Raw genomic sequence first — 27,243 nt, 5'->3', positions numbered from 1 at the left:
AGCTCTCTGTGTGGAAAGTTTTTAAAGACTGCAGGTTTTGGCACATCATATACATAACATGGAAGGAAACATACAGAACACATTGGGATTCCCTTCTGAAAGAAGAAAAGCTCATTATATCTTCAAAGCTCTTTTGCTACTAATTTGATGTAGTTCCACCCTTAGCAATAGTCATTGATCTCAGGTACCAAATTCAGAAGGCCTGGGAACATTAGGAGTATGTTTATGAAAATTATTCTATTTCTCTCTGGTGTTTGTTTTCTGATTTGAAGAAAGTTTTTGGCTTGAAGTAAGATTTAGCTTCCAGCCTGGTGAGATTCTGAATATGCACAGAGGTACACACCTTAACTTATAAAACAATAATTTTGCTGTAGCCCCCTGATCTTCTGTGCGTGTTTATTCAGTTCTTCTATATTAGTGAGTTTATTATCTAAAAGTTCATATGATTCCAAGTTTTCATCTGGGTCTTTTACACAATTCCATCACAATCCTAACTATGCTTTCAACATATCTTTACTTTGATGGAAGGTATACTTGACAGATCTTTTCTGTTTGATTTCAAATGCATATTTTCAAACTTGATTTCAAAGGGAAACATTTTTATGAGAAAACATTTAGATTAAAATCTTGTACAGTACTACATATTCAGGACAATCGATTCATAATTGTAATTAGAGTTAAAACTCAAGTCAGTCTGACAGACTAGTTTCCAGCCAGCAGCGGAATTATCATAGCCCAGCACATCTGGACAGCATCTGATTGGAGAAGAGAGACATCCATGTCACCTCCCAGTGATGTTGTGATATTTATAAAAGAAATTTGAAAGGTATTTTTGCCCTTTATTTAGAAAGGAATTTGACAGGTATTTTAAATTTTAGAACTTCAGAAGCCCACAAAAATGAAGCTTAGATACTGTTTCTAACTGAGGTAGCAATATGAGAGGTCGAACCATGTCGGCAGCAGCATTACCTTTTGGTTAAAAAAAAAAAATGTTTATTTTGCATAAATTTGTTTTTTCGGGAGTGAGATGGACTTCGGCTGGGGAGAATCCCAACAGGCCAGCCAACTGGTCCTCAGGGAACCACTGCCAAGGCTTACAGATGCTGAGGCGGCTAATAAAAGGTTGCCGTGACAACGAGAAAAACGAACGCCGCTGTCCCGGCAACCGAGTTCCATGCAGTCAGGGGAAATTGAGCATGTGTGGAAGCAAAGAACGCGAGAGCCCGTTGCATTGTGGGAAACGTAGTTTCTTTTCCTTCGTTTTGCTTCTACAATTCATAGGCCGTTCGTCGGCAAAGTTCCCGCGCTTTCCTAGGTGAGGCTTGTTGAGGCATATTTATGGACTAAATGAGAAAAAGAAACAACAATTCGGACACCGCCTCCAAGGGAAAAACAGAGAAAGAGCAGATGGAAATAATAACTAACAGGCTTCTGAACTATAGCTTCTGAACTAAAAGACATAATAAAGCCCTGCCCTAAGATTGTGGGAAGGCTGCGTGCCATGATGGCGCCTGGGACGAGTAGTTCCAAGCTCCCTCCTGCCCCGCCCCCCGGCTGAAGGAAAGCCGCGCTCTCCAAGCCTTTGCTCGCGGTGCCCAGTGGGAAAGATAGTTCCGGCGTCGCCGTGTCGCCGCAGTGCTTTGTGGGGCGGGTAGTTCCGTTTCCTGTGGCGCTCTTGGGGAGGGCAGGCTGCTGTGGCGTTGGCGCTGGAGAAGGAGCTGCAGCCGCCGCCTTCTTGGACTCGGAATCGGGAGGCCTTGTGGGATCTGTAGTCCCGCTGCCTCGGGCCCGCCGGGGGAAGGAGGAGGCGGAGGAGGAGGCAGGCACACCGCGCAGACCATGCCCGGGTTCACGTGCTGCGTGCCAGGCTGCTACAACAACTCGCACCGGGACAAGGCGCTCCACTTCTACACGTTCCCGAAGGACGCGGAGCTGCGCCGCCTGTGGCTGAAGAATGTCTCCCGCGCCGGCGTGAGCGGCTGCTTCAGCACCTTCCAGCCCACCACGGGCCACCGCGTCTGCTCCGAGCATTTCCCCGGCGGGCGCAAGTCCTACCTGGTGCGCGTCCCCACCATCTTCCCCTTGCGGGGTGTCAACGAGCGCAAAGGGGCCCGCGGGGCCAGGCGCCCCCGCCACGCCCCCGCCGCTGCCCAGGCGGCCGTCCAAGCCGCCGCCGCCGCGCAAGCCGCCGCCGCCGCGCAAGCCGCGGTGCTGCTGACTTTGCAGGAGGGGGCGGCCGCCCAGCCCGGCCAGGGCCTCATCCGGGCGGCGGCGGGCGGCGGCGGCGGCATCCCGGGGGAGGATGTCAAGCCGATCGACCTGACGGTGCAGGTGGAACTCGGGGGCCCCGGGGCCATGGTGGGGGCCCCTGTGCACCTGGCGTTCCTGGCAGACAACGGGCCCCTGGTGGACAGCCCCCCGGATCATTCCTACTCCCTCTCGTCGGGCACCACGTCGGAGGAGCTGCTGCGCAAGCTGAACGAGCAACGGGACATCATCGCCCTGCTGGAAGTCAAGATGAAGGAGATGAAGGGCAGCATCCGGCGCCTCCGCCTGGCCGAGGCCCAGCTGCGCGAGGAGATCAGGGAGAAGGACCGCTTGCTGCATGCCGCCAGCATGGCTGGGGGGGCCCGCAAGCGCCATGGCCTCTGAGGCGCACCCACCCGCCCCCCTCCTGGGGTTGGCTGCTGGCTCCTCAGTTGCCACGAATGTGCCGGACGGGGGATCTTGCGCTGGGCAAAAAAACTTGCAGGGGGAAAGCAGTTGTCAAGACAAATGGTGCTCCAGCACAGCTGCCCAAATGACATTTTTAGCCCTGTTTAGGCAGCTCTACCCTGCCGCGGGTGAGTGACCAGTTCTGAGCCCCTGGTTCTCTGCTTCCAAAGCTCAGGCTTCTTTGTGTGAGCCGGCCTGGATTTAATTAACAGGACCTAAACACGTGTCCTTAACATTTATCCCACTGAGAACTATCCACTGAGACTCTGCTGCAATACTTTTAAAAAGACGACCTGGGTTTCTGGGCTTACGCTGTACTCCTTGTATTAGATACTGTTCCAAGCATGGTGGCAAGTCCATAGCTGCTGTGGTACTCTGGGGGATGCTGACTCGGTTGGAACGAGTCTCTTTTTAGCATTACCCTAGTAAAGCTAGACCGTGAGCTCCTGCCACCTGCAGCCAAATCACATGTTGTACAAAGCTAATTTTGAGGAAAGAACTAATTACTTTCTAGACAGGCACACTTGAGTTGTAATCATTTATACTGGAGTAGATAAAGATGGCCAGGGCACTGTGTCACAGCGTTGTACCAGGATTATTCTGAAGTAAATGTCATGTTAAAAATCACAGCCATCAGTGCATTTATCTTTCCTTATTATGAAAGGGAGTTGTAGGTATTTCTTCTCCCCTTGCCCCCCCCAAAACCTTTTGATGCAGAGTGTGCCATTTCTATTGCCGAAATGAATCCTTAATATTTAAAGAGGATATCAGGATGTCTGTTATCTCCGCATTGCTGTTGGAGTTACTGTTGTGCTTCTATTCCTCTTTCAGAGCTGACAAGGCTGTTGTGGCTTTCCCATCATTTCATGAACCATGTCCTTCTGGGCATGCAAACGTTGCTTGCTTCAGTTTACAACAAATGGATTTTCCCCTGGAAAACCTGTAAGGAGCAGTATCCTTCCTTTTCCTTTATACTTTTCTGGGGTACAGTCTCCCTCACATAAGAGGAATGAGGTTAACTACCCATGATTATGCACACCTTTCTACTTCAGAATCATCAATATTTGCTCAAGACTTGAAAAAAAATACCATGCATATAGATTGATAAGTGAGCTTGAGAGGAACGGGTACATAGTTCAAGTCCTAAACAGTTTTTTCACCCTGACGTTCTCCAGATGCATTGAACTACAACTCCTATAATCTCTAATCATGACATCGTATAGGTTTAGGTTGTAGTCTGGTACAACTTCAATTGGGGAAGTCAGTGCTCAGCTTATATCTCTGTGAAACTGTTGCCATTTGTCTTAAAAGATGTGTGAGGATGAAAGAGGACTTACTTTTGTCACAAAGTTATGTCAATTTCTCTGCATCCATCCATATAGATATGTAGTTGCCTCTCTTTAGAATATATTTCAAATATGAACCACAGCACATTGACTTTTCAGCTCTTTAGGGGATACTCAGACTTTTGTTTAAATTAAAAGGAAGGAAACAGTAAAATATAGGTTGAGGGTGGGGGGTTTTTTAAGTTGTCACATCTTTTTGCGTTATCTTATTAATAAGCACACTGACTTTTGCATTTCCAGGCTTAAACATTTATTTTGTTGGAGCTGCTGTGACTTGCTGAAATTGATGAGGATCAGAATGGCCAGCTGTCCAATTTTTAAAAAAATTTGGTTACAGTATTTTTTTATTTTTTTTTAATATCAATATCAGTAGAAACCACAGGCATATGTATTGGTTATATATGTTGTACATGTCAACAACAATGAAAGTAAAATAATTTTAAAAGCTTGAAAGCATACTATGATGAAAGTGTATGTTTAACATGATTATTCTTTCTCCCTTTTATACTATGTCATAAGACCCATCTAATTCTTTCATTCTTCTGCAGTTGGTGTAAATGACTGTATAGGATATGACAGTAGAAATTAGGATTTACATTCATTGGGGTTATATGAATTCTCTGCTGTAGTCAGTGAGAAATTATTTCCAGTTCTTTTGACTAGAAGTTCCAAGAACAATGTCCATCGTTTGCTATTATTTTTGGATTTAATTGCTAACTCCAAATGTAGATTTCAGTGCTGCCCTGTGCTTCTGATACAGGAAAGGAAACTGCAGATATCTTTGCTATTGAGTGTTGCATTTAGGTCAGGTTTGAGCACACACCTTTTGTTTTGCTCATATTCATCTTTTAGGATCTTGGGCAATACATCGGTTTTCTCTCTCTGTAAATAAATGCCTGTGCATTCTAGCTGGCTGAGAGTGTTTTGAAGGTGTGTGTTGTGACCATTGTGGTACTTTTCTACCATCATTATGCACTAAAACATGTTCAGTTGATTGGATTGCTGAACTGGTTATCTATGTTGGACTGTTCTATTTTCCTGGTTATCCTGAGGTGCTAACAAATATGCTTAATTTGAATAAAATCTATTTTGTTTTGTTATGTTGTAGTGTACAATTTGTCCCTTGGGCCTAGAAGATTTTTATCCCAGTTTCTTCACCATGACAATTTCATGCATATAACTTGATAAAACATATGTTAACTGGCTTATCTTAATTAAGATGATATTCTAATTTGACTTTGTAACAGTAACATTATTGTCCAGTTTTTTTTAACCAAGGTAAGTTGCCTGCCAATTCAATATATAAAGTGCCCATTCAAACAATCCATTAAGGCACAAATCGTATTTCACAAAATACAGTGGCAAAATCAAAACTCAGGAAAACTCTGTGTCTTAAGGCATAATGGAGCTTGTTTTGGCTGATTTTGTGAATACAGCTGTTGTGGTTTAAACGTGATTTATGACTTAGTATTCCCCCCCCCTTTGGTTTTATGTTAATAAAGCCATGCATTTCACCTGTAAACAGACACATATTTGGATAACCTATTAGGCAGAATTTTATATTTCAAAAGTAGAGGACCAACTCTTGTTCATTTCAGCAATCTCAGAGGCATGACCATACATGAGAGATTCTACTTTGAACGCGCGCTCTCTTCCCACGTTCCTTCTGAAAACTGTAATTGTGCAGACTCCATGGTTTCAACATTGGCCTTCCCCCCCCCTTTTTTTTTGTTTTTTGGCGTAGTCTAGCATGTGGTTCAGCCTCCCCCACTACTCATCTTCACGATATGTTAGGACTACAGTTGCTAGCATTCTTTGCCAGCAGGGCAAGCAGCATGCCGAGGATTCCGAGAGATGAAGTGCAAAGGCATCTTGAGTACAACAAGCTGGCTAAGGCTCATATTCTGACCGATGAAAAGTTCTGAAGAATGCAGAAGTTTTTTGCCTATGGTTTTCTGATGCTTAGGTAGGATGGTTTAACAAAGGTGTCACTGTGGAGGCTGTTGATGCCACGCATATCCATGGTTTTAACAAACCCTGCCTTTTTCAGTCATAATTTTTCAGACTTGCAAAGCCAGCTAATCATACACTGGCTAAACATGGCCAGTTTGTGGGACAGGATGCTCCGCTAACCGGATCAGAAATAGTCATAGCTGTGGTAACCTAGAACTTTGTTTCAGAATACAAGGCTACAATTATTGGTGCAGGTCAATCAAACAGCGTCGAATAACCTGCATATTGTGTTTACTACCATCGGCGGCAAACATCCCAGCCAGAAATGTTCTTTTCTCAGATACTTGCTAGCTCTTTGATCCTTTCTAACGGGAGATTCTAAGCTGGACCTTCTCAAAGCCAGCCTTGCGCACTCCCGATGAGTTGGGCTACAACTTTCATCACGCCCACAATCAATCAATCAATCAATCACACCCCACCCCTCCGTCTTTTTGCAGCTAATTCCCTTTCTAAGTCCCTTCGGGTCGGGCGCCTCCCCGCGCAGTGCTTGCTGGGAGCTGTAGTGCCCGCGTTTTTTCAGCGGAACGCTGAGCTGGACGGGGTGGCGATGAAACTCGCCTTCCCAGCAGGCCTGGGACACGAAGATGCGCGCCCGCCAGACCGCCGAGGGGGCGTGGCCGGAAGAGGCGGGCGGGCGGGTGAAGCGGAGAGAGACAGTGAGGCTGCGCTCGGGGGGCTTCGGGCTGCGCTCGTTGCCGCCGCCGCCGCCGCCGCCGCCATCGCCATCAGCCTGGTAAGGAGCCGCAGAGCGGGGGCCGCGGGGCGTCTGAGGCGGGAGGGAAGGAGGAAGGGAAGCCCAGCAGCGGAGGCGGCCTGCTTTGCAGGGGCTCGGGCCGCGGGCCTGCGCCTGGGCGCTGCCCCCTCTCCCCTCTCCCCCACCTCCCTCAAGGTAGGAAAGGGCCCGGAAAAGGGCGTGTCGGTGTCTGTGGGTGCGCCGCAGCCCTTCAGCACCTCCTCGCCTCCGGGTGATTAATGGGGCCCATTCTCTTTCAGCCAGGGCAGCTCTCCTCCTTTCCCCCTGCTTAAAACCTGGCCATCGCGTGTGTGGAAATGCACGTGTGAATGGGCAGGCTCGTGCCCCTGTGGGCATTGGTGGAGATTTCCTTGCCACGTGTTTTTGGGGTTCCTCCTGGAAGCACCGCAGGCGCGCGATTTGAAAGTCCCTGGGCTTGGGGAAAGAAGGTTTCTTTTCTTTTTTCTTTTTCCTTTATTTTGCGACCGCTGCTTTTGAGAATTCAGTGCAGAGCAATTGGAGGGGGTGAAAGGCCACACCCGCAAGTCTTTTAGTATTTTTTTAAGATAATGACTGATGTAAATTGTGCACGTGCTATATGGGTGTCGCATGCTGTTGATCTCAGTGGATCAGCGTGCTTTAACTCGCAGCAGATTCCCTTTTTTAGACATTGAATTGGTTTTTTTTCCGGCCCTTTTCAAACACATCAGTGTTTTTCAAACTTGGCAACTTTAAGATGTGTGGACTTCAACTCCCAGAATTCCCCAGCCAACATGGGGAATTCTGGGAGTTGAAGTCCACACATCTTAAAGTCGTCAAGGTTGAAAAACTGGTGTATATCAAGCTATATCATATGGAAAGTTCAAGGTTTCTCTCTTGATTTCATGCAGAGATAAATTACGAATGCAGTCTGGCTTCATGAATAATTTTCTTAATGGAAAATAATGTAATGATGGAGTATCTATAAAAGTGTTTCAACTTACCAATGACTGAACAGTAAGAGTGTAGCTAAGATGTCAAAAAACCTGCATCAAAGTTATGAAATTGAACTACTGTACTAAATTTCATGGAAACATGTTGGTGTAAATGAATGAGTGCAGTGAGGTCACCACAGAACATGTGTGTGGCCTTAAGCCATTTCAAAGGCAACTTAGAATCTTCAATTTTTTTTAGAATCTTAGGCTTTGAGAAGAAGTGCCAAAGATATTCAAGCAGGGAAAAGTAAATATGTGCAGTTTCTTAACATGCAGGATTTAGAGCATAAGAAACCTTAGGTATCTATAAATGTTATAAATTGTTTTAAAATGTTATAAATTGTTTGCAATCTGATGCCTTTTGAATGGATCAGTTATAACTCCAGGCTTCCCCTATAAGTATAGCTATTATGCTGGATGAGGATCTTAGGAGTTGTCACAATATGTGAAGATAATACCAGATTGGCAAAGTCTGAGTAGAGATATAGCTATGCTTGTCTATTTTTACAAGGTGATAACAGCAGGAAATATAAAGCAATATAAGGCTTCCAGATATGGATAGCAAAAAATTCAGATGGCAGCGAGAGATATAGAAAACTCTGGCGATTCTAGGCAGAGGTGCTGGGGGGGCGTTGGAAAGACCAGTATAGCCCAAGTGCAGGTGAACAGAAGATAGGCTGGTATCTATTGGAAGGTCTGACTGATTACCCTGCATTTTCTTTTATAAAAAATCAGAGTAGAATGGAATTGTAAAATATCTGAATTTGTATTTCTGTATTCTGACAAGCTTATACCACAATAATATATACACTTTCCTTAAATTATAAGAATTATAACCTTCTCCTTACACCCAGCCCCCTCCTTCTGCCTGTCACTCCAAAATAGAGTGGGCTTGATCCCCAAAGATGTAGCAACAATGCCTTGTGTCATATAATACAGTCCTCTTTTTAAAAAAATCAGAACACAGTTGTGTGGTTTCTAAAAGTGCTCCTATCTCTCCTCGGATGTGTACACCTGCTCCTTTTAGGATATACTCATCTGTTTTGCAAATTCTATTCTGTTAAAAAAAAATTTTAAAACCAAAGCTTTTTAAAATGTGGTACCAATCAGTAGGAGAGAGGATTTTTTTTTTTAATTTGATGGCCTCTAATGTAGTCCAAGTCAAATGAAGCTGTTTTCAGAAGTGCTGACTCAAGCCCAAACCCTGGTTGGAGTTCAGCTAGCTAGAATCCCTGAAGTTTATATACAGATTGCTTCTGTTCATTAGTTAAGGAGTGCTGTAAGCAATTGTCTCTCTCTCCCCAAGATTTTGCATCTGGCTTTACCCTTTGCATCTAATTCCAACTGATGGATTTCAGGATTCTGGTAGAAAAAACAGAATAGACTGCACAAGCTCAAAACTAATACTTGATATAGAAAGTATAAGCTCCTTTGTGAACTTTTCCTTTGAAGACTGTCTGATCCTTCTCTACATAACATTTAAAGAGGCATCTTGTTTTAGGGACTTTCTTGGTTGTGAACTAGAACTTTGGGGCTACCACCATATAAGATTCAGGGAATTTTATTGCTATAGTAACAGGACCTGCATTAGAACAAACTTGCTTCTGGGGAAAATTGTTAAAGCTAACTAATGCTTGTCTTTAGAGGCTGACCAAATTGTCATTTAAAAGCTGAAATTAAATTTAGCAATTATAGATATGTAATACTTATTTGGAATTAATTTTTCTTGTCCAGAAGGCTTCAAGCAAACAGCAAAAAGTTAGAATCAAAGTCAATTTAAAAAATTAACCTAAACCTATGTTAACACTTTAGTGGGTTACCAAAAATCAGCTAAAATGTCTTCCAACTATTTGGCAGTCCTCCATAGGAAAGGGAAAATTGACGGATGTGCTGCAATTATATATACCTGTATGTATACTTTTATTAGAATTGTAGATTTATTAGGAAATCTCATTCTAGAACAAAGCGCAATCACTCTGAAGAGATGTGCAACTTACACCTTTGTCATGGGCTTCAGTTTGTCAAAAAATCTAGAGGGAATGGGATGCCCTTGTTCTTTTCATAACATAGAATCTTATTTTCTTTTAATTTATGTACTTTTGTGTACCCTTGGAAAAGTTTGCCTCTCTAGGTCAATCTTGCAGTTGGGTTCTGCCTTCCTTTCATTGATGAATTGTTTCTAAACATAGGTAATGTTACATTTAATTAGAAGCATCAGTGTCAAGGTAGGAGAAGCCCACTGATACTTTATGCTGGTTACCAGCATGTTAACAGCCAGCTATCCAGAATCTGCAGACCTTTCTCAACTGTCTGGCCACGTTTCCATGGTCACATTAATCCCAGATTAAAATGAATGTGCAAGTCAAGCTGTGTGTACTGTTGCAAAACATTGGACAGATTAAGCTATCTGTTCTGAGCTCCCATCAATCTCTTTCTTTTACCTTGTTCTTTTCTGCTTCAAACATTTGTCACCATTAGAGCTATCTAAATACTTCCTGAATGGTTGTGAAGAATAATTGACCCCCTAATTTTTTTTAAAAAAAACTTGGTTACATGACTGTAGCAGTTTCAGGAAATCTGAGGCAACTGTTCCTGCATGCTGATCAGGCAGACTTTCTTAGGATGTTTTTAGATCCTAAGATTCTTTTCCATTTTGCTCTTTACTAGGTTTACTTCACAGCTTTAGTGCTCTGCTTATAACTTAATTAGACAGCTTTGCTGTGGTTCACAAGGAGGTACAGTTTATTATTTTTGAGAAGAATTTTAGTTGAACCTGTTTTTTGTAATTGGCATTAACTATCACTTTATTAAACACACTTGCTTTAAAAATAATTGACCCATCAGGTTGATGAAAGTATTTTCATCCAATCAAATTCCATTCCATATTTCATTTATGTTAACTAACTTGCCTTCAGTATTAAGTTGGTTGGTATCCAGTGCACTTTTTTCCTTTATACTTCCTAGCTTAAATATTTTGATTAACTATCAGAGGAAGCAAAAATTTATGTGTCCATGTATTTTAGTCTTTTAAGGACATAAGGCACAGAATAGACCACACTACTACATTCCCACAGCACTGTTCACTATTAGCAGTGAAATTGTTCAGGAAGAATACTTAGATCAATGTTTCCCACTTTCAGCAACTTTAAGGTGTGTGGACTTCAACTCCCCATATGCCCCAACCAGCATGGCCATTGCTAAGAATTCTAGGAGTTAAAGTCCACACATCACAAAGTTGCCGACATCGGGAAACACTTAGGTATACTTTGGTTTCAAGTGTGAGCAGATAGGCCATTTACAAGGAATTGTGAATTTTACATGTTTTGACTGAGTGGCAAATTGTATTGCTGTTTTAATGTTGCTTTTTTTTTTTTTTTTGGTAAACTGCCCAGAGTCACTTTTCAATGAGATGACACTTCAGTGAATTTTCAGTGACAATTTTTATTTATATTATATTATATTATATTATATTATATTATATTATATTATATTATATTATATATGAGCATGAAACTGAGCAAACTCAGGGAGGCAGTGAAGGACAGGAAGGCCTGGCGCAATATGGTTCATGGGGTCACAAAGAGTCGGACACGACTTAACGACTAAACAACAACAACAAATATATATATATATATATATATATATATATATATATATATTTATCAATCAATCAATCAATCAATCAATCAATCTAAAAAGCTGGGATTTTAAAGCATTACATTCAGTGTAATTTAACCCCAGATTTTGAGACCTAATTCTTGGTCAATGCTGACCAAACATGCTTGTAAGATGGTATGGCTATTAAACAGAGGTCTCATTCTGTTAGCGCCCTCAGAAATGAAGTTCCTTTTGGTTATGGCATAAGAAGTGGCTCTTTACAGTTTGCTTAATAGCAATAATCTGGTTGTTTCATTGCAACAATGCCTATCCAAAAAAATGCAATATTCAAAATGTGTGGCTATAAATCCTCTGAAATTGGGAATAATACCCTGTATAAATAGCAGTCTTTGATAGGTTTAATCTCCATTTGTCCATTTTCCCTTTTAAAACCATTTAGGCTGATGATTGTCACTACATTTTTTTCATTTCAAAATCCATAATTTAATTATATGCTGTGTAAAATACTGTCCTTACTGTTCTGAATCTTCCAGTATTTAGCCATGTTGGTGAACCCTAGCATCTGGTATTATGAAAAAGGGTGAAATGTTTCTCTCAACATTGTTTTTTTCACCCAGATAATTGTATGCATCTCTGTTGTATCTTCTGTTAGTGGCCCTTATTGTAACTTCCTCACATTGAGGAGTTTTTTGAGTCCCTAGATTGTTTTGGTTATATATTCACATTCTTTACAGCTGTTCAGTTATTTTTTTTATTTTTTTTAGATGGAGTAACTAGAACTGTAAATAATACTCTTAAGTTTGGTCACATTATAGATTGATGTTGATAATATAACATTTGATTCTTTTCATTATGTTCCCCTACATGGAATTTGTCTTCTTTTTACGACAGCTGTACACTAAGTCAGTGGTTTCCTTAACCTATCCACAATAAAGCCAAGTATCCTTAGTTAGTCACTGTGTTCTTCTTTTATTTTCAGTTGCTGGCTGCAGCTGAGAATTCAGAATGGGAGACAAGCCTATTTGGGAACAGATTGGTTCCAGCTTTGTACAGCACTACTATCAGTTATTTGATACAGACAGGACTCAGTTAGGAGCAATATATGTAAGTAACTCTGAAACAGATGTTTTTATTGTGGACCGTTACTCATTTACCTCTACCTTCCCCTGGGGTCAAAAATGCTGGCACTCTGATAATGTTGTTTAGGAGTGTCTTATGGTTAATTTAATCTCAAGAAGCATAATTGTAATCACTCTTTTACACTAATACGTTGCCTATATTATCTAAAATGTTGTCTTGAGTCAGTTTGGACTCTTGGTAACTATGTGAGGTAATTTAATTATCTTAGCAACAGTACAGATGTGGCTCATCATTGCTTCTTCTTCTTTTTTTTTCTTTTTCCTTTTACCTCCAAATCTGGCCTATATTCCTGAGATCTTCTTCCAAATACTAAACAAATCCAATCCTGCTTGGCTTTTCATGGTAGCCAAGGTTGGCTAAGTACTCCCACCTGTCAGGACTATCATTTATAGGCTTCTTCTAAAATAAAAGATATCCTCTAGTCAGATCTTTGTCCTCTAAATGACTTATGAAAAAGGAGAAAGAATCAAGATGTGCAGCCTCATCAGTTTCACCATGCAGTATGCTTGAATATTTATAAACCTTTTGGCTATATGTAACTTTTATATTAGTAGCACTAGAATATTTATTCTTTCATTCAATTTATGTGGCCACCCCTCTTAAACTAGTGACTCTGGATAGGTAACAACAATGAGAAACTACAAAAAACACAAAATAAATAATTTATCTTCCAAATAAAATATTACAGGTGAAATAAGCACACCTAGAAATTAACTCATTTCACAGAATAAACTTGGTTAGGAGAAAAGATTGCTTCCCTAGAGAAAATGAAGTCAGCTCCCGAAGCATTTATGTCAAGCTTTGTGGATTACCGGGTGTTCAGTTATTATTTACAAACTATGAAAAAGGTGGATCCAAACACATCAATATATTTAAAAAGCTTTATCACAATTGGGAAATTTGGGCCAAATTTCAGGCTTCTGAGAATGAAATGCATGCTTGGACAAATATTTGAAAAGCCTTTTCTAAGGTTTGTGCCAAGGATGGAAGGAATAAACTAGAACCGCAGTATAAATCCTTCAGAGTAAATAATTAAGAATGTGGCATCTTTGTCTCAAAATCATAGAAGCTCTTAGCTTTATAAATTTTACCAGGATGACCCTTAACATATCAAAGTCTAACGCAGAGTAGACAGAGATATTCAGGGTCTGGAATAGAAATGTAAATTGTTTTGAGTAGGACAGCTTACTCCATATTGAAGTATCAGATAGATTCTTCTGGAATTTATTTTTGCATCAGCGTGATAAAGGCAGCTGTGGTCAGGAGTTTCTTTGTCACACTGTGGGCTAGAAAGTACTTCCAGTGCTACTTGTTCTTTTTATCCAGAGACTCAGACACATAGAAACAGATGCAGGTTTATAGCTTTTACTATTCATTTTCTGAACTTAAAGCTCATGTACATGTTCACACACCTGTGCATATCCACCCATCTTAGAGTCTAGCTGGCTAGTCCAGATCTGAGTTTCAGAAGAATAGAGGCAGGACACCCATCATGCATGGTACCTTGTTTTGTGTAATGGCTATAAAAGACCAGAATTCCCATGCAGTTGTATACATTGTAGGACAAGATCTGTTTTAGTTAGTGGCAGATATTGGTGATCTTTTCATGGGATTATTTGACAACAGTTCGGTAACACTGCACTGATTACCAATCTGCCGTCAGGCACATTCAAAGTTTGGTAGTGATTTCCTTCAAAGCTGTTAATGGCCTTAAGGTAAAGGTTAACTTAGGATAACTTATCCCCTCTTTTCAACATCATCTTGAAGTGTTCCTATGATGAGAAAGAGAGGCCCTTCTGAATTAGGGCCATCATATCTAGGCTGCAAAAACCCAGACCAGCATGAGATGGCAGGAAGGAGACATAGAAAACTCTTTGCTGTCATCTGGAGTTTTGTAGCCCTGTTCTGAAACTCACCTAGGGTGGAGAAGGATTTGTGCAGGATAGAAGGGTGGAACTTGTCAACTGACATTCAGAAGCCCCACCCCCTTGATCAGGAGCTCTGGGGGTTTATTTATTTATTTATTTTTAATAAGTAGGTTATAACTATTGCTATTTCTAGCATACAAAATAACATGTCTCTTTCATAAGCAGATTATGAATATCTTTTTTTTTTCATTGTTGTTTCAGATAGATGCCTCATGCCTTACATGGGAAGGACTACAATTTCAGGGCAAAGCAGCTATTGTTGAAAAACTCTCAGTAAGTTTCTGTTATGTTGTGGTCCTGATGTTCAGCCTGAGCATACATAAGACATCTCCCCCTGCAAAGTTTAGGGCCTGCCTGACCTGTACTGTGAAATAAATGTCACTTTGCAAGTCAGCTTCCAGGCTTTTTTTGGGGGGTGGTGGTGATGTATTTTAAACTTTTTATAGTATCTTTTGTGTGTACTCCCAACATAACACAGTTCCTCCCTCTTGGTTCAGATCTGTTTGAAACTTTCTGCCATCGGGGTTTCACTAAGATCTTTTTAAACATCTTATTCAAACAACACGTGGGCCACCTGGAGGCATATTACTTTACCTTTCCCCAGTGCCCACATCAGTTGAGAATTTTGGGAGTCATGCCAACCTACCTGAAAATGCTTGCTTACATTATTTACTAGGCATGCTGTAGGAATTATCAGAACAGGTAAAAGTCTGGGTTGGGAAGAAGATTGGTCACTTGGCAGAAAGGTGCAAACATTTGCCATGAGCAGCAAAATTATTAAGTCTGATGAATGCTGTCGGCTTATATACTTTTCATATGTTATTTTAAGCAAAATATGGTTTAGCTGTTGAAATGTAGGATTTTGAATTTTCTATATTCATTACAGTGTGCTTTCCAAAGCTTGTTCATAAACAGGAGACCTCTGACATGCTGCTATAGTCTTTGTGTAAAAAATAGTAGAAAGTATGCCCTTAAACCCATTGATTTCAATAGCTTAAGAATGATTTACCTATCATGTGACCTCAGTATTTGTGAGCCAGACTTCTGATATATCTGAAACAAGGACTTGATTCCTAATATGCTTCACTGCTTAAGTTGAGTTGACAACATTTGAGACATGAAGGCCATAATACAGCTTTGTGATCAACCACAGGACACCTTCTAGTGAGGTTATGACATTACTGGAGGGAAGGGTCAGATTTTTATTTTTTATTTTTTTTGTGGAGAGGGATTTTAAGGGTGGGGAAGGGAACACAAGACCTCCCAGAGGTGAATTGCTTTCATTTCCATCCTGAGAAATGATCCAAAACTTACAAGATGAATGGAAACTGCTCCACTATATTTTACAATATTGCTGCCAGATTTTCACAAGACATTTTTGGAATGGGGCTACATGCAGGCCATGGTTTACCTACTCTTGGCTTAATTGATCTTTATCTTCTGGATGTAGTAACCTTAATGTTTTCATCTAAAGCTATCTCCTGTAACTGAGCACCATTTTTTCATGGCATGCTATCATCACTTTGGTTTTTTATTTAAATGTACAAAGGAGAAATCTACCACAGATTTGAATAGTCTTTCCCAAGGTAAAGGAGTGCCATTTTACCCCATGAACTTCTGAATTTCAGGTACAGGTAATCCTCACTTAATGGCGGTAATTGGGACTGGAATTTCCATTGCTAAGTGACATGGTCACAAAGCATGGCATTGTGTGACTGCACTGCTTAATTATGGAAATTCCAGCCATTCTGGTTGCCATCGTTAAGTGAATCACCATGGGTCGTTAAGCGAGGATGTCATGTAGTCACCATTTGTGACTTCCTGCCAGCCTCACCATTGACTTGGCTTGTCGGAAGCCAGCAAAGAAAGTCACAAATGGCGATCCCATGACCATGGGAATGCTGCCACTGATGTAAGTATGAGGACCGTTCATAAGTACCACTCATTCAGCACCACCGTAAGTGTGAATGGTCACTGAATGAGTGGCTATTAAAGGAGAACCACCTGTAGACCCCTCTGTGTTTCTCCTTTCTCTTGCAGAGCCTTCCTTTTCAGAAAATACAGCACAGCATTACATCCCAAGATCATCAGCCTACTCCGGACAGCTGTATACTCAGTATGGTAGTTGGACAACTTAAAGTAAGTCTGTTTTCAGCCTTGGGTTGCATGGAAGAAATATTTAGAACAGCTTTTCCTAATCTGGGTGCTCTCCAGATGGGTGAATTTCAGTTTCCAATTCTCCACCCAGTATTGTGAGAGTTCTGAACGTCACCCTGGTTGGAAATGTTAATTTAGAGCACTAGTCAAGAATCTGTTCTCCACTGCCTGCTTATAATAGCCTAGTAGAACTTTGATAGCTATAGTGTAAGCTAGCCTTAACGTCTCAGGACAACATCGCAGATGAGCTAGTCCACTTTTGATTAGGTCAATAAAGCTGAATGCACAAACCCAACTCTTAAACAACAGTGGTTCTTCTTCATAGCAATTACTGTAATTTCTCTTCCTCTGTGCATAACATACAATTAGGGCAAATTAGAACAGGGTGCAAAGACTGTCTGTGGTGACTGGTAGGAAGGAACCAAAGTAATAATCTTTTTATTGCAACCAATTGAAAAGCAGGGCCAGAACTATTTGCAAACAATTCTGACACTCTTTAACTGAAGAACTTAAATGAGAGTCTCCTAAGAAGCCATGTGCAAAGAGTCCTGTTGTCCCATGGTGACGGATCAGGCAGAGTTGAGATGATTCCCAGTAACCTAAGACTGCTGAACAACATAAAATGGGGCACAGCATAATACACTAGAAACAAGCCTAATGCAAAATGGTAGATAAGGAGGACACGTACTGAATCCAACAAGACATACAGTGGAATTGCCTATACAGGTAGTCCTCAACTTATGACCATTCATTCAGCAACTATTCAAAGTTACAAATGCGCTGAAAAAAGTGACTTACGACTGGTGCCCGAAGTTAGGCTGTTGCAGTGCCCCCACAATCACATGATCAAAATTTGGACGCTTGGCAGCCCACCCACACTTAGGACCACACGGGTGCTTCAATTCTCCCCACCCACCTATCTCCCCCCTATTTATGTCCTCTTGGCCCCCTGCCGCCTGTGCTCCGCCGCCCCAGCTGACCTTCATCAACTTCTTGCTCCTAAAAGCCCCTTTGCAAAAAGCTCCTGGGCAGGGCTGGGCTTTTGCTTCGTGCTGTGAAAAAAACAAAACAAAAAGCCTTTATCTATTAATAGTAAAAGCAGAACCATATTAATTCTATGATAAAAGCATATGCATTTTTGTCAGACGTTTCAGATTCAGTCTGTTTAAGGGCTCACGTAGAAGGATTGGGACAAGATTTTAAAAGTCTGCCAGGCACATAGACCGCACTGGGCTGGCAGGATTATTTAGTTGGCTTTGTAAATAACAGCTTCATCACTCATGCTCATATCATCTCTTGGTTGGATTACAATTCACTTGATATGGGGCTGCCCTGGAAGACCATGTAGAAACTGCACTGTCTGGGCAGCTGTGATACAGCCATGTCACACCAGTGCTACAGCAGCTGCATTAGTTGCCAGTTTGCTCTTGAGTGCTATTCAAGGTGCTGGTTGCTGTCTTTAAAACCTTACAGGTAGTCTTCACTTAGTGATCACAGTTGGGACCAGCAACTCTGTCACTAAGTGCTGCAGTCACTAAGGAGAACATCATGTGACCGCAACAGACTTACAATATCACTTCCCATTTTAGTTGTTAAGCAAGTCACCGCAGTAGTTAGGCAAGACATCACTTGACTGCGACTTGCAGTTTTACTTCCATGCTCTCCATTAACTCTGCTTGTCAGAAGCCAGTTGTGACGCATACAAATGGCGATCACGTGACACTGGGACACTGCAAAACCTTTTTTTTTTTTTTAAACAACTGATGTAACTTCAAACAATCATTAAACAAGGCAGTCAGTAAGTGAGGACTACCTGTATGTGTTTTGAGGACCTGGGTATTTAAAAGATTGGTTTTCCCAAATAGATTCTGCCCATCTGGTTGGGATGATCAGAGAATGCCTGCTGAAGGTCCCCTCTTGTGAGGAGATGTGGCATGAGGGAGGATATGGTGGGCATTCTCTGGAGGAGCTCCTTTGGAACAGCTTCTACCTGAAGAGAGGATTTTCACTCTCACAGGCTTCCAGAAATTGGTGAAACTGACTATTCTGGAAGGCCTTTGATAATTGTTGTATGTGGGGCTGTTAGCACTAATCTTAATTTTGGTTTCATATTAGGATTATTGTTCTTATATTGTAAACTCTTTTTAATACCCGTAGAATCTACTTGGATTCAGGCAACAGATAAATATTATAAGCAAAGAAACATAAAATCTGCTCTAAACTTTACAGCTGGGCCATTCTTTTTTAACGGTTTTGGTTATCTGGAGAAGTGACTTTTTTGTAAGCACTTCCAAGACCTACCCTGAATAAAGTAACATGATTCATCTGCTCTTAATAAGAAAACATTAATGGGAGAGTGCAGCTTATAACTAGCTATAAATATTATGAGTCATACTGAACTCCGTTGTGTCTTAGCGGTTTATCTTGCCCCTACTGCCTCCTTACAGTGCCTTCTGAATATTCAGCAAGAGCAGAAAACCCTGTAGATGTTGATAAGGGCCATTTTGGCATATTCTATGAAAGTGCCATAAATATATCCCTGACAGAATTTTGCCAAGATACTGGCATTTGGTATATTCAGATCATAACACTCAGTAACAATTTTTCTCCTGTCCTGCTCAGGCAGATGATGACCAAATTCTAGGTTTCCATCAGACCTTTTTGTTGAAAAACTTACAAGGTGCCTGGGTATGCACCAATGAAGTCTTCAGGCTAGCACTCCACAATGTTTAGCCTTCTGGCCGCCTCATACTCTGATCTTCGCTGCCCCTCGCTGAGTAAGAAGCATTCTGCTTGTTCCTGTGCCCCACTTGATCTCGCAACAGCATGAACGTTGCTTGTGTGTTATCCAAGAAGGGTTGCAGAACGAGAGTGTGGATTGCTTCAGGTTTATGACTCCTGAAATGAGGAGGGGTGACGTTTTCTCTGCAGAAGTAGCTGCCAAATAGTTAATTTAGTGTTTTAATACCAGTCAGTTGCTTGCTTAACACCTCTCGGATATAGCAATGCTTAAAACTCTGGAACATTTGAGTGGCACACCATGACTGCTCGCCTTGTTTTGTTTGAAAACCGTCTGCATTCAGGCCTGTAGGTGCATCTGTGCAGCTTGTCTCCTACATCAGGGAGAGGTCTCAGGGCTGAGGGCAGTTCACAGTTTAATCCATTGTGAGCATGCGGTTCATAAATAGAAAGTCGTCGCAGCTGCAAGAAGCTTGGTATATTACTATAGTGATGGGGAAGAGGGATACCAAATGAAGTAAAAAAATCAGAGTGGGCAAACACAATTGTACCCACTGTGCTTTCTCTCGGTTAAGGAGGATTAAAGGATTAGACGAAAGGCGTCACAGAAAAGGTGGGCTTAAAGAACGGATCTGGCCTGGAGTTTTCAAAATGCAACAGTGGAAAGGGTCTTGGAATGTGCAGTTCTACCATGTCTTACTCTGCAGACCCCCACTTTGGGTGCCGAGAGAAACAAATGGTACATTTTTTATTGCAAAAGGATTGTTTGTTAGCAAACGTTCTTATATCCTTCCTCCATGGTTCTGTGTTGGCTTTCCCTAACTTGGTACTATCCAAATATATTGGACTACTATTCCCAGCCAACATGGTACGCTAGCTGGGAACTCTAAGATATCAAGATGTTTCTGTGAAGCTACTTCTTAGGTTTTGCCTCCAGAAATGGAGTTCCGTGCAGTGTTTATGTGGCATGAATAGGCATGCACTTGTAAGGATTGTCTCAGATTGCAGATCTGGCTCTCTATATTCTTTTTGAAATTGAAGATTTTTATCAGGCCAGCACAGATGTTCCCTTTTCCTATTCCAGGATGCAAATTAGTTTGGGTTACTCTGCCCATTGCTGTACAACATGCTGGCCATAGCCCTGGTTCCTTCTTATCTTTACCAAAGAATATTTAACATGTAGATCTACTTGACCTGTTGTGCTAAGCCACAGTTTCTTTAACCATAATTAATTGAATAGGCTGGAGTTGGTTGAGTTCATACCCTACTAAGCCACAAATATGGTTTATATGCAATGACTGGGTTTACAATGCACACAGGCATTAAGAGTTAATACAATGTGCAAACCCAGCCTTAGTCTCGTAACGCAATGTATCTCAGCTTTTTAATAACAGCTACAGTATAACCTTGTTTTAACAGACTAATTGGGGGAATGTCCATTGTTCGAAAATGTCCGTAATATTAGAGAGTAGATTATTGCAGAGATTTATGTCGTTTGCGTGATGACATCATTACACTAGATCAGCGTTTCTCAACTTTGGGAACTTTAACATGTGTGGACTTCAGCTCCCAGAATTCCCCAGCCAGCATGCTGGCTAGGGGATTCTGGGAGTTGATGTCCACACAGGTTGAGAAACACTGGTCTAGACTGAAATTTGGTCCATTGCATGTGAAATCCATTGTATCAAGTTCCAAGTAAATCAAAGTCTTGCTTGTTTGGTGATACCGTGAAACCAAAAGTATTATGTTTGATAGAAACAAAGGCAGTAAATGCAGTTTATTTCTGTGATGACCATATGAGAAGACAATACTTCCACCTTAGGTGTTCATAAAAATATCATCAGACCTCAGGATCAGGAAGAAGTCTTCCATGTTTTATAACTGAAAGTGAAACTATACTTCATTATCCAAATTTAAGTTTATACTCTCAGATAAATATAGGCCTTTTTCCTCAGACTATTTTTAAGTCACTTTTTAAATACAAAGAAGTATAGCTACATATAAGTACAGCTTTTATTTGGAGGGCAATACTTATTGATGCTTTCAGAGGCTAGTGCCCTCCAGATGTGTCGGGACTGCCACTGGCTTTGGCTATCCTGGCTGAGAATTTTGGGAGCTGTCATCTGGAGAACACTAAGTTGGGGAAGGTTGAGTTATTACTATAGCAGTCAGGAACTGCACCTAAGTATTTAATTTAATTATTCATGACATTCTGCATCATCATGACTAAAAAATGCATGTTGTGGTCTTGCACAGAGATAAAAATGACAAATTTTAGCTTCTGTCAAAAAGAATTGCTGATCAGGCAAGAAGTATGCATGACAACATTTGACACCAGTTGTAGGAATTTTGTGTAATGCTCAAAAACATCTAAATGTTCATTTTTAATTTGTCTTTGCAGGCTGATGAAGATCCTGTTATTGGATTCCACCAGATATTTCTATTAAAGAACATCAATGATGCTTGGGTTTGCACCAATGACATGTTCAGGCTAGCATTGCACAACTATGGTTGAAATGGCATCCCTAAGGCATCTGTCTTTTTTTTTCTCCTCTCCTTCTTACAAATATTAATCACACCCATGGAACATTCCAAATATCATACACAAATCTGCACACCATGGCAAGCAAGCAAGACTTGTGACATACCCTTCCGAAGAGTTTTATGTTGTGTCACTAGAAGAGTTCCTTGTGCATGATGTTTGGAAGTTAGACTTAGCTGCATTTGACAAAGGAAGGGTATGTTTTACCAGCATGCCTTGGGAAGAATCCATAATACAAATGGTTCTGTTTCTGTACTGACAAGTTTCTCTAATAACCCAAAGAAACAAAAGGATATTAAAGAATAGCCAGCCTGAAGCCAGCTCAGATAATTGATTTTTTTTTTTTGTTCACATGTTTCAGTGCTACATTATACAATAAAACCATGTGATTTTCTTAACAGTTTAAATTGTTGAATGTTCAGTCTGTAAATGAAGAGTCTTGTATTTCCAACTCTGTGTCTGAATTCTTAGCTTTGGGAAGATGTGGCTGGACATAAGTTTAAAGTTCTTAAATTTCCACGTATGCTTTGTGCTACCATTTGCTTTTATTCAAAAGCTTACATGAATTTGTTGCTGAATAATGGCTTCGAACCTGAAACAGGAAGTCTTACCTCTCCCTGAAAATCATAACGTGGATTTATATTAACTACATGTGCATCGGTTTATTATATTGAACCTCAAATCATTTTTTCCATTCTATAATGCAGATATAGATAAAAGACTGTGCAGAAGAGCAACAATGCGCATGTGCTTATTTTCAGGCTTGTTTCTCCACATTAACCTTTCCTGGTTGGCATCTTTATATCATTCTACTTTTGATACACAAAAGCTGAGTCAGGATAGCATTCAGCATCTTCAGGGCACCAGTTTTAAAATGAGCTGTTACTTTGGTCCAGACCAGTGGAACCACATCCCATTCGATGATTGTCTGTGGCTTATTTTGATGTCCTGTGTGTCTGCTGTATTCTGGTTGCAATAAACAACAACCAGATGCCACCAGCAGCACCATTTTAATGGTTAACTTGGGTCACTATTTTAAAACTTTTTGAAGTACTATTTGCTGCAAAGCTGTTAAACTCAAAAGCTATGGAAAAATAGTGTATCTTCAAAATGGCCAGATTGTTCATCCAAGTGCTTAATATGAGCTGGGCAATCTTGAATCCACAGGCCTTATGCTATTTCGAGACTATTTTTCTACATTCTAAAATTAAGCAAGTTCCAAGCTGTGCTGGCAGTCAAGCTAACACACTAATAGTTCAAAATGCTAACAAGTAGCAAAAAAAAAAAAAAAATGCATTTCTTAAATATTGTTCAATTTTGGAAGAACCGAGCTTGAATTTGTTAATTCAAGTCTGTGCCTATTAAGAAATGGCTGTTGTACACACCAACTGAATATTTTTTAAAAAATGCATTTTGAAGCTTATTATGATTTTAAAAAGTTAACATATAATGCTTCTGAATGTCCTGACTCTCCTAAGCATCATTTTAGGCTTCACTTCTCTGGATCTTAGGACTGATCCTTCTACCTCTTTTTTTTGTGTGTGTGTGGTTTTCATACCCAGAAGACTACTGGCATTCCCAACCGGCCATTAATTCTGGGAAGTGACAGCTCATATTCTAATCCTTGAATTGGATATATATGCCATCGGTATAGCTGCTCCATTACCAGGACCTCAGTTGAGATTAATCAGTCCAGGGCAGTGGGTCTTAAAAGTTACCATCTTTCTTAGTACTTATGTACAAGTTTAGTTGAGAACTAGTGATGTCAGTGGAATTTGCTTCCAGTACTGGAGCCTTCAAAGCAGGTGACAGAGGCAGAAATACTCTCTTTATGCAGAATTAGTGATGGGGAAAAGTTGATGTTTGCAGCTGATTTAGGTATCTCAGATAGCATCATCTTATTCAATATGACTAGTGAATGTTTAGAAGGATCGCATGGTATCATGTTTTGGCTTGGATATTGTATATGCCTTAATGGAGCAGTATGTAATAGCCATACATAAGCAAAATGCCTTAGAAAAATTCCTGGACTGCATTCATAGGAACACATTTTGCCTGAAGAGGCATTACTCTCTTTAGTTAAGCAGATGAGGAATGCCTTTTGTCATCCATAAGGAAGAAGTTTTTGTTTTTCCGCATGCAGTGAACTGTGGCTGCTTCCGCTTCCTGTTATTAGCACATGGCATTCTATTAAGAACTGTCCCTTTCCTAAGCGAATGTAAGATTTGCAGTTGGAGGCAGTTCAGATAGTCATTCTGAGAGCAAGAACGGGCTGCGTTCTTCCCTGGTTCAAGCTGGAGGAAAGAAAATTCGTCTAAACTATTTCTGCCTTATAATTGCATGCCAGAAGGGCAAAAAATATCCTGAAGACATTATTTGCTCCAAGAAAGGATAATAAAATATTTGGTCTGGGAATATGGATGACATGTAAATAGATTAAGGCTATTAAACTGCTCATTAAATAAACAGTGTTAAGTTCTTTCTATAAAAATGCTGAAAGTGATATTCTGTTGGGATATGTATACAGCGGATCTATGTAGGTGTGACTCACCACGCTAACAACCCATCTACTGTATTTTGTGGCTCACCAGGTGCATTATATCTGTTTTTTGTAATTCTGGGCAAGTAACAGAAACAGGTTTTCAGGGCCCTGATAAGGTAAGTCATAAGCCCTAGAATTCCTCTCCCCTTCCCTTTTTTTCACTTTGATACAAAAATGCTCCCAAACTTTGCTACTATATTATTCAATTTGGCATCAGTTGACAGCCAAAAAAAAAAAAAATGTATTCAAGAACTGCTAAGTTTACACACCACTTAATGACAGATACTTGATGTACATGGTAAAGAAAGCAAACTTTGATATTGTGAATCTTGGTTTGCAGAGCATCACTAGTTTTACCAATAAATGTGCTGAAATTTTGTGGAGTAAGGTTATCTACCTTTTCCATTATGGGCTGTATAATCTTGGCTTGTTTAAGATTGTACCTGTGGCAAATGTACTAATAAAGATTCTATAACAAACATTCTTTTTTGTAAGGCTAAGCTTAGAAATTTAAGAAACAATGAAAATGAAGATAAGGATATGCTGGTGCTAAATAGCTATAGTGAAGCAATAGCCATGAAAAGGTGGACAGATGTACCATGTTAATTGGCAGTGGGTAAATTTTTGGGCCAGGTGTGCTGTGGAACCATAATCTTGTAGCTAATCTTTTTTTCTAGGGAGGAGGCAGTATTTATATAAACTATCATGGTACATCATTTATTTACAAGGGGTACACCCTTTTACCCACCATTTCAACTTTATAATTTGCTCAACCCTGACGAGTTGATATCCAGTGAGAGATAATCACTCTAAAAATTGCTCTCAAATTATCCCCTCTGAATTTTGTAGGGCCAAACGGTGCTTGCCAGCCAAAGAAACAATTTTGTATATTTCTGTAAGCAATGTATAGATTAGTAGAAAACTATTTCAAGTTAAAATAGATTTGCTTGGGTCTCTGCTGGTTTCCACGTTACATATGTTGTGATGCATAATAGGTAACTACATTATGCTAAAGTATAGCACCTTTTACACATATCATACGCTGAACAGTTTGACTTGTGATCCTTTTGGTGCAATAATAATGCATTGGAACCAATCAGAAGTAGGTGAAGACGGAATATTCATCCCTGCATCTGGGCAATCTCCAGGACAGCATTTCTTTTAGGAATCTTTTTACCTATAGAGGATTTGAGTCTGCCCAGGCAGAGATTCAGTTAGGAGATCATGAATGTGTAGAGAGTCACTGATTTATTTAGTTTAGTATTTTCTTCTCTAATTGGCACCTGCTCTTGGATAATACCTTTCCAAGGAAACTTCTCAAGCCTTTTAGCTCTGCAAAGGACTGGTTCTTAGGCTATATATATACATACACACACACACATATATATATACACACACACATACACAAAGCACTGTACAATTGATTAATTATGTGCCATCAAGTTGTTGTCAACTCTTAGTGATCACATGGTTTTTCTCCATGATGATCTCTTCCTAACTTGGTCCGTCAGCTCTTCCAATGGCGCTTCCATCACCACTGTAACAGAGTCCTTCCACCTTGCTGCTAGTTGTCCTCTTCTCTTTCTTTCCACCTTTCCCAGCAATAGAGCCTTCTCCAGAGAGCTAGGTGTTCACATAATGTGTCCGAAGTAGGATGTTATGGGCAAGTATCATAAAGTCCTACCTCAGACTGTACTATACTTTTCCTTCTAGACTGATTCCAACTCAAACAGCAGTGTGTGTTCCCAAGTAGTTTCTATGCAACCTTGCACACGCACAAGAAATACATTGAAAAATGAATAAGGTGGCCAGCTTTCAGTATTTCACAGCTCTCATTTATCATAGGAACCATTACTGTATTTGTTGCAAAGACTTGTAGATATACATATGACAAAGCTAATCTTTCTCTAAGGACTTAAAATCTCATTCTGTAGGACCTACAGATATCTGTCTGTAAGTAATATAGAGACTTGATTACTGGAACAGTCTAGATCCACAATGAGGCTACTGGCTCTACCTTTCTACGAGAGAAGCTGCATAGAACTACAGTATGGAAGTTTCTCCTTTTATTTTCATATAATTTTTATAGGCTTCGGGCTTGCAAAAAGACAGCAGATACTCATTTGCCATGATCAGATATGCTTATATTTCTTTTTTCTACGGAGAGAGAAAATATAGACTATTTTCTAGAGTGTCTAATGAGAGGTATCACATCACTGAAACGGCGCGTTAAGGGTGGCTGCTAAGCACACAATTCCTTAAGCAGCACGACTTTTACAGGCTCCTCAAACGTTTACGGGGCAGCCCTGTGCACATTTAGAAGTAAGGATCCCTGTACTTGGTGGTTTACTCCGTAATCAGTTTGGAACCCACAGCCTCATAATTCTGTTGAGAGGAATTTCGGTAGGACTGGTTGCTCTGAAAACGCAACGTGTCATTGGTGAAGGTGGGATGGGATGGGATGGGGGAACCTGTTCACATCTTGTATAAGGCTGTATATACACACACACATACATACATAGGCACACTATCTGTCTATCCGTGGAACATCTGTATTTTCGTCTGATGCATCCCAAAGGCATGTCCGCAATAAGAGAGAACGAGGCTTTCGAAAGGACGCCTCCCTGCATTCAAGCAAGGCTCACTCACCAGCAGGGATACGTCCGCTGTCGCTTTTTAGGGCCCAAAGAAACCCCAGCTATGGAACGCCCGAGGGGGACGACGACGACGACGCGCTTCCCCTTCGCCCATTTTTCTACACGGCCGTTCGGCCGCTCGAAGCGCTTTCCGGTAAGT

The 27,243-nt window shown here is 40.8% G+C and overlaps 2 protein-coding genes and 1 long non-coding RNA gene across 3 annotated transcripts; 2 read left to right on the top strand and 1 right to left on the bottom strand.

Annotated features, from left to right (window-relative positions):
- The first annotated feature begins 1,513 nt into the window (after positions 1 to 1,513).
- On the top strand, positions 1,514 to 5,124 carry THAP11 (THAP domain containing 11). Its single transcript, XM_088136020.1, has one exon. It carries the CDS (start codon positions 1,840 to 1,842, stop codon positions 2,650 to 2,652), a length of 813 nt encoding a protein of 270 aa, XP_087992146.1. The 5' UTR covers positions 1,514 to 1,839; the 3' UTR covers positions 2,653 to 5,124.
- Positions 5,125 to 6,674: 1,550 nt separating this feature from the next.
- Positions 6,675 to 25,013, top strand: NUTF2 (nuclear transport factor 2). Its single transcript, XM_088136019.1, has 5 exons — positions 6,675 to 6,807; positions 12,379 to 12,503; positions 14,669 to 14,740; positions 16,508 to 16,606; positions 21,765 to 25,013. Exons 2-5 carry the CDS (start codon positions 12,405 to 12,407, stop codon positions 21,876 to 21,878), a joined length of 384 nt encoding a protein of 127 aa, XP_087992145.1. The 5' UTR covers positions 6,675 to 6,807; positions 12,379 to 12,404; the 3' UTR covers positions 21,879 to 25,013.
- LOC148216483 (uncharacterized) lies at positions 16,592 to 27,222 on the bottom strand. The gene is made up of 3 exons (XR_015795268.1): positions 27,097 to 27,222; positions 19,302 to 19,561; positions 16,592 to 17,676 (listed from the first exon to the last, which is right to left on the bottom strand). It is a non-coding gene; the product is annotated as an uncharacterized LOC148216483 (long non-coding RNA).
- Between the last annotated feature and the right edge of the window lie 21 nt (positions 27,223 to 27,243).

Source organism: Python bivittatus, unplaced genomic scaffold, assembly GCF_059951505.1.
Source record: "Python bivittatus isolate LINGU-HERP-01145 unplaced genomic scaffold, Pbiv_v1 ctg000190_np1212, whole genome shotgun sequence".
Taxonomy (NCBI): domain Eukaryota; kingdom Metazoa; phylum Chordata; class Lepidosauria; order Squamata; family Pythonidae; genus Python; species Python bivittatus.
This window is presented reverse-complemented; position numbering and strand designations above follow the sequence as displayed.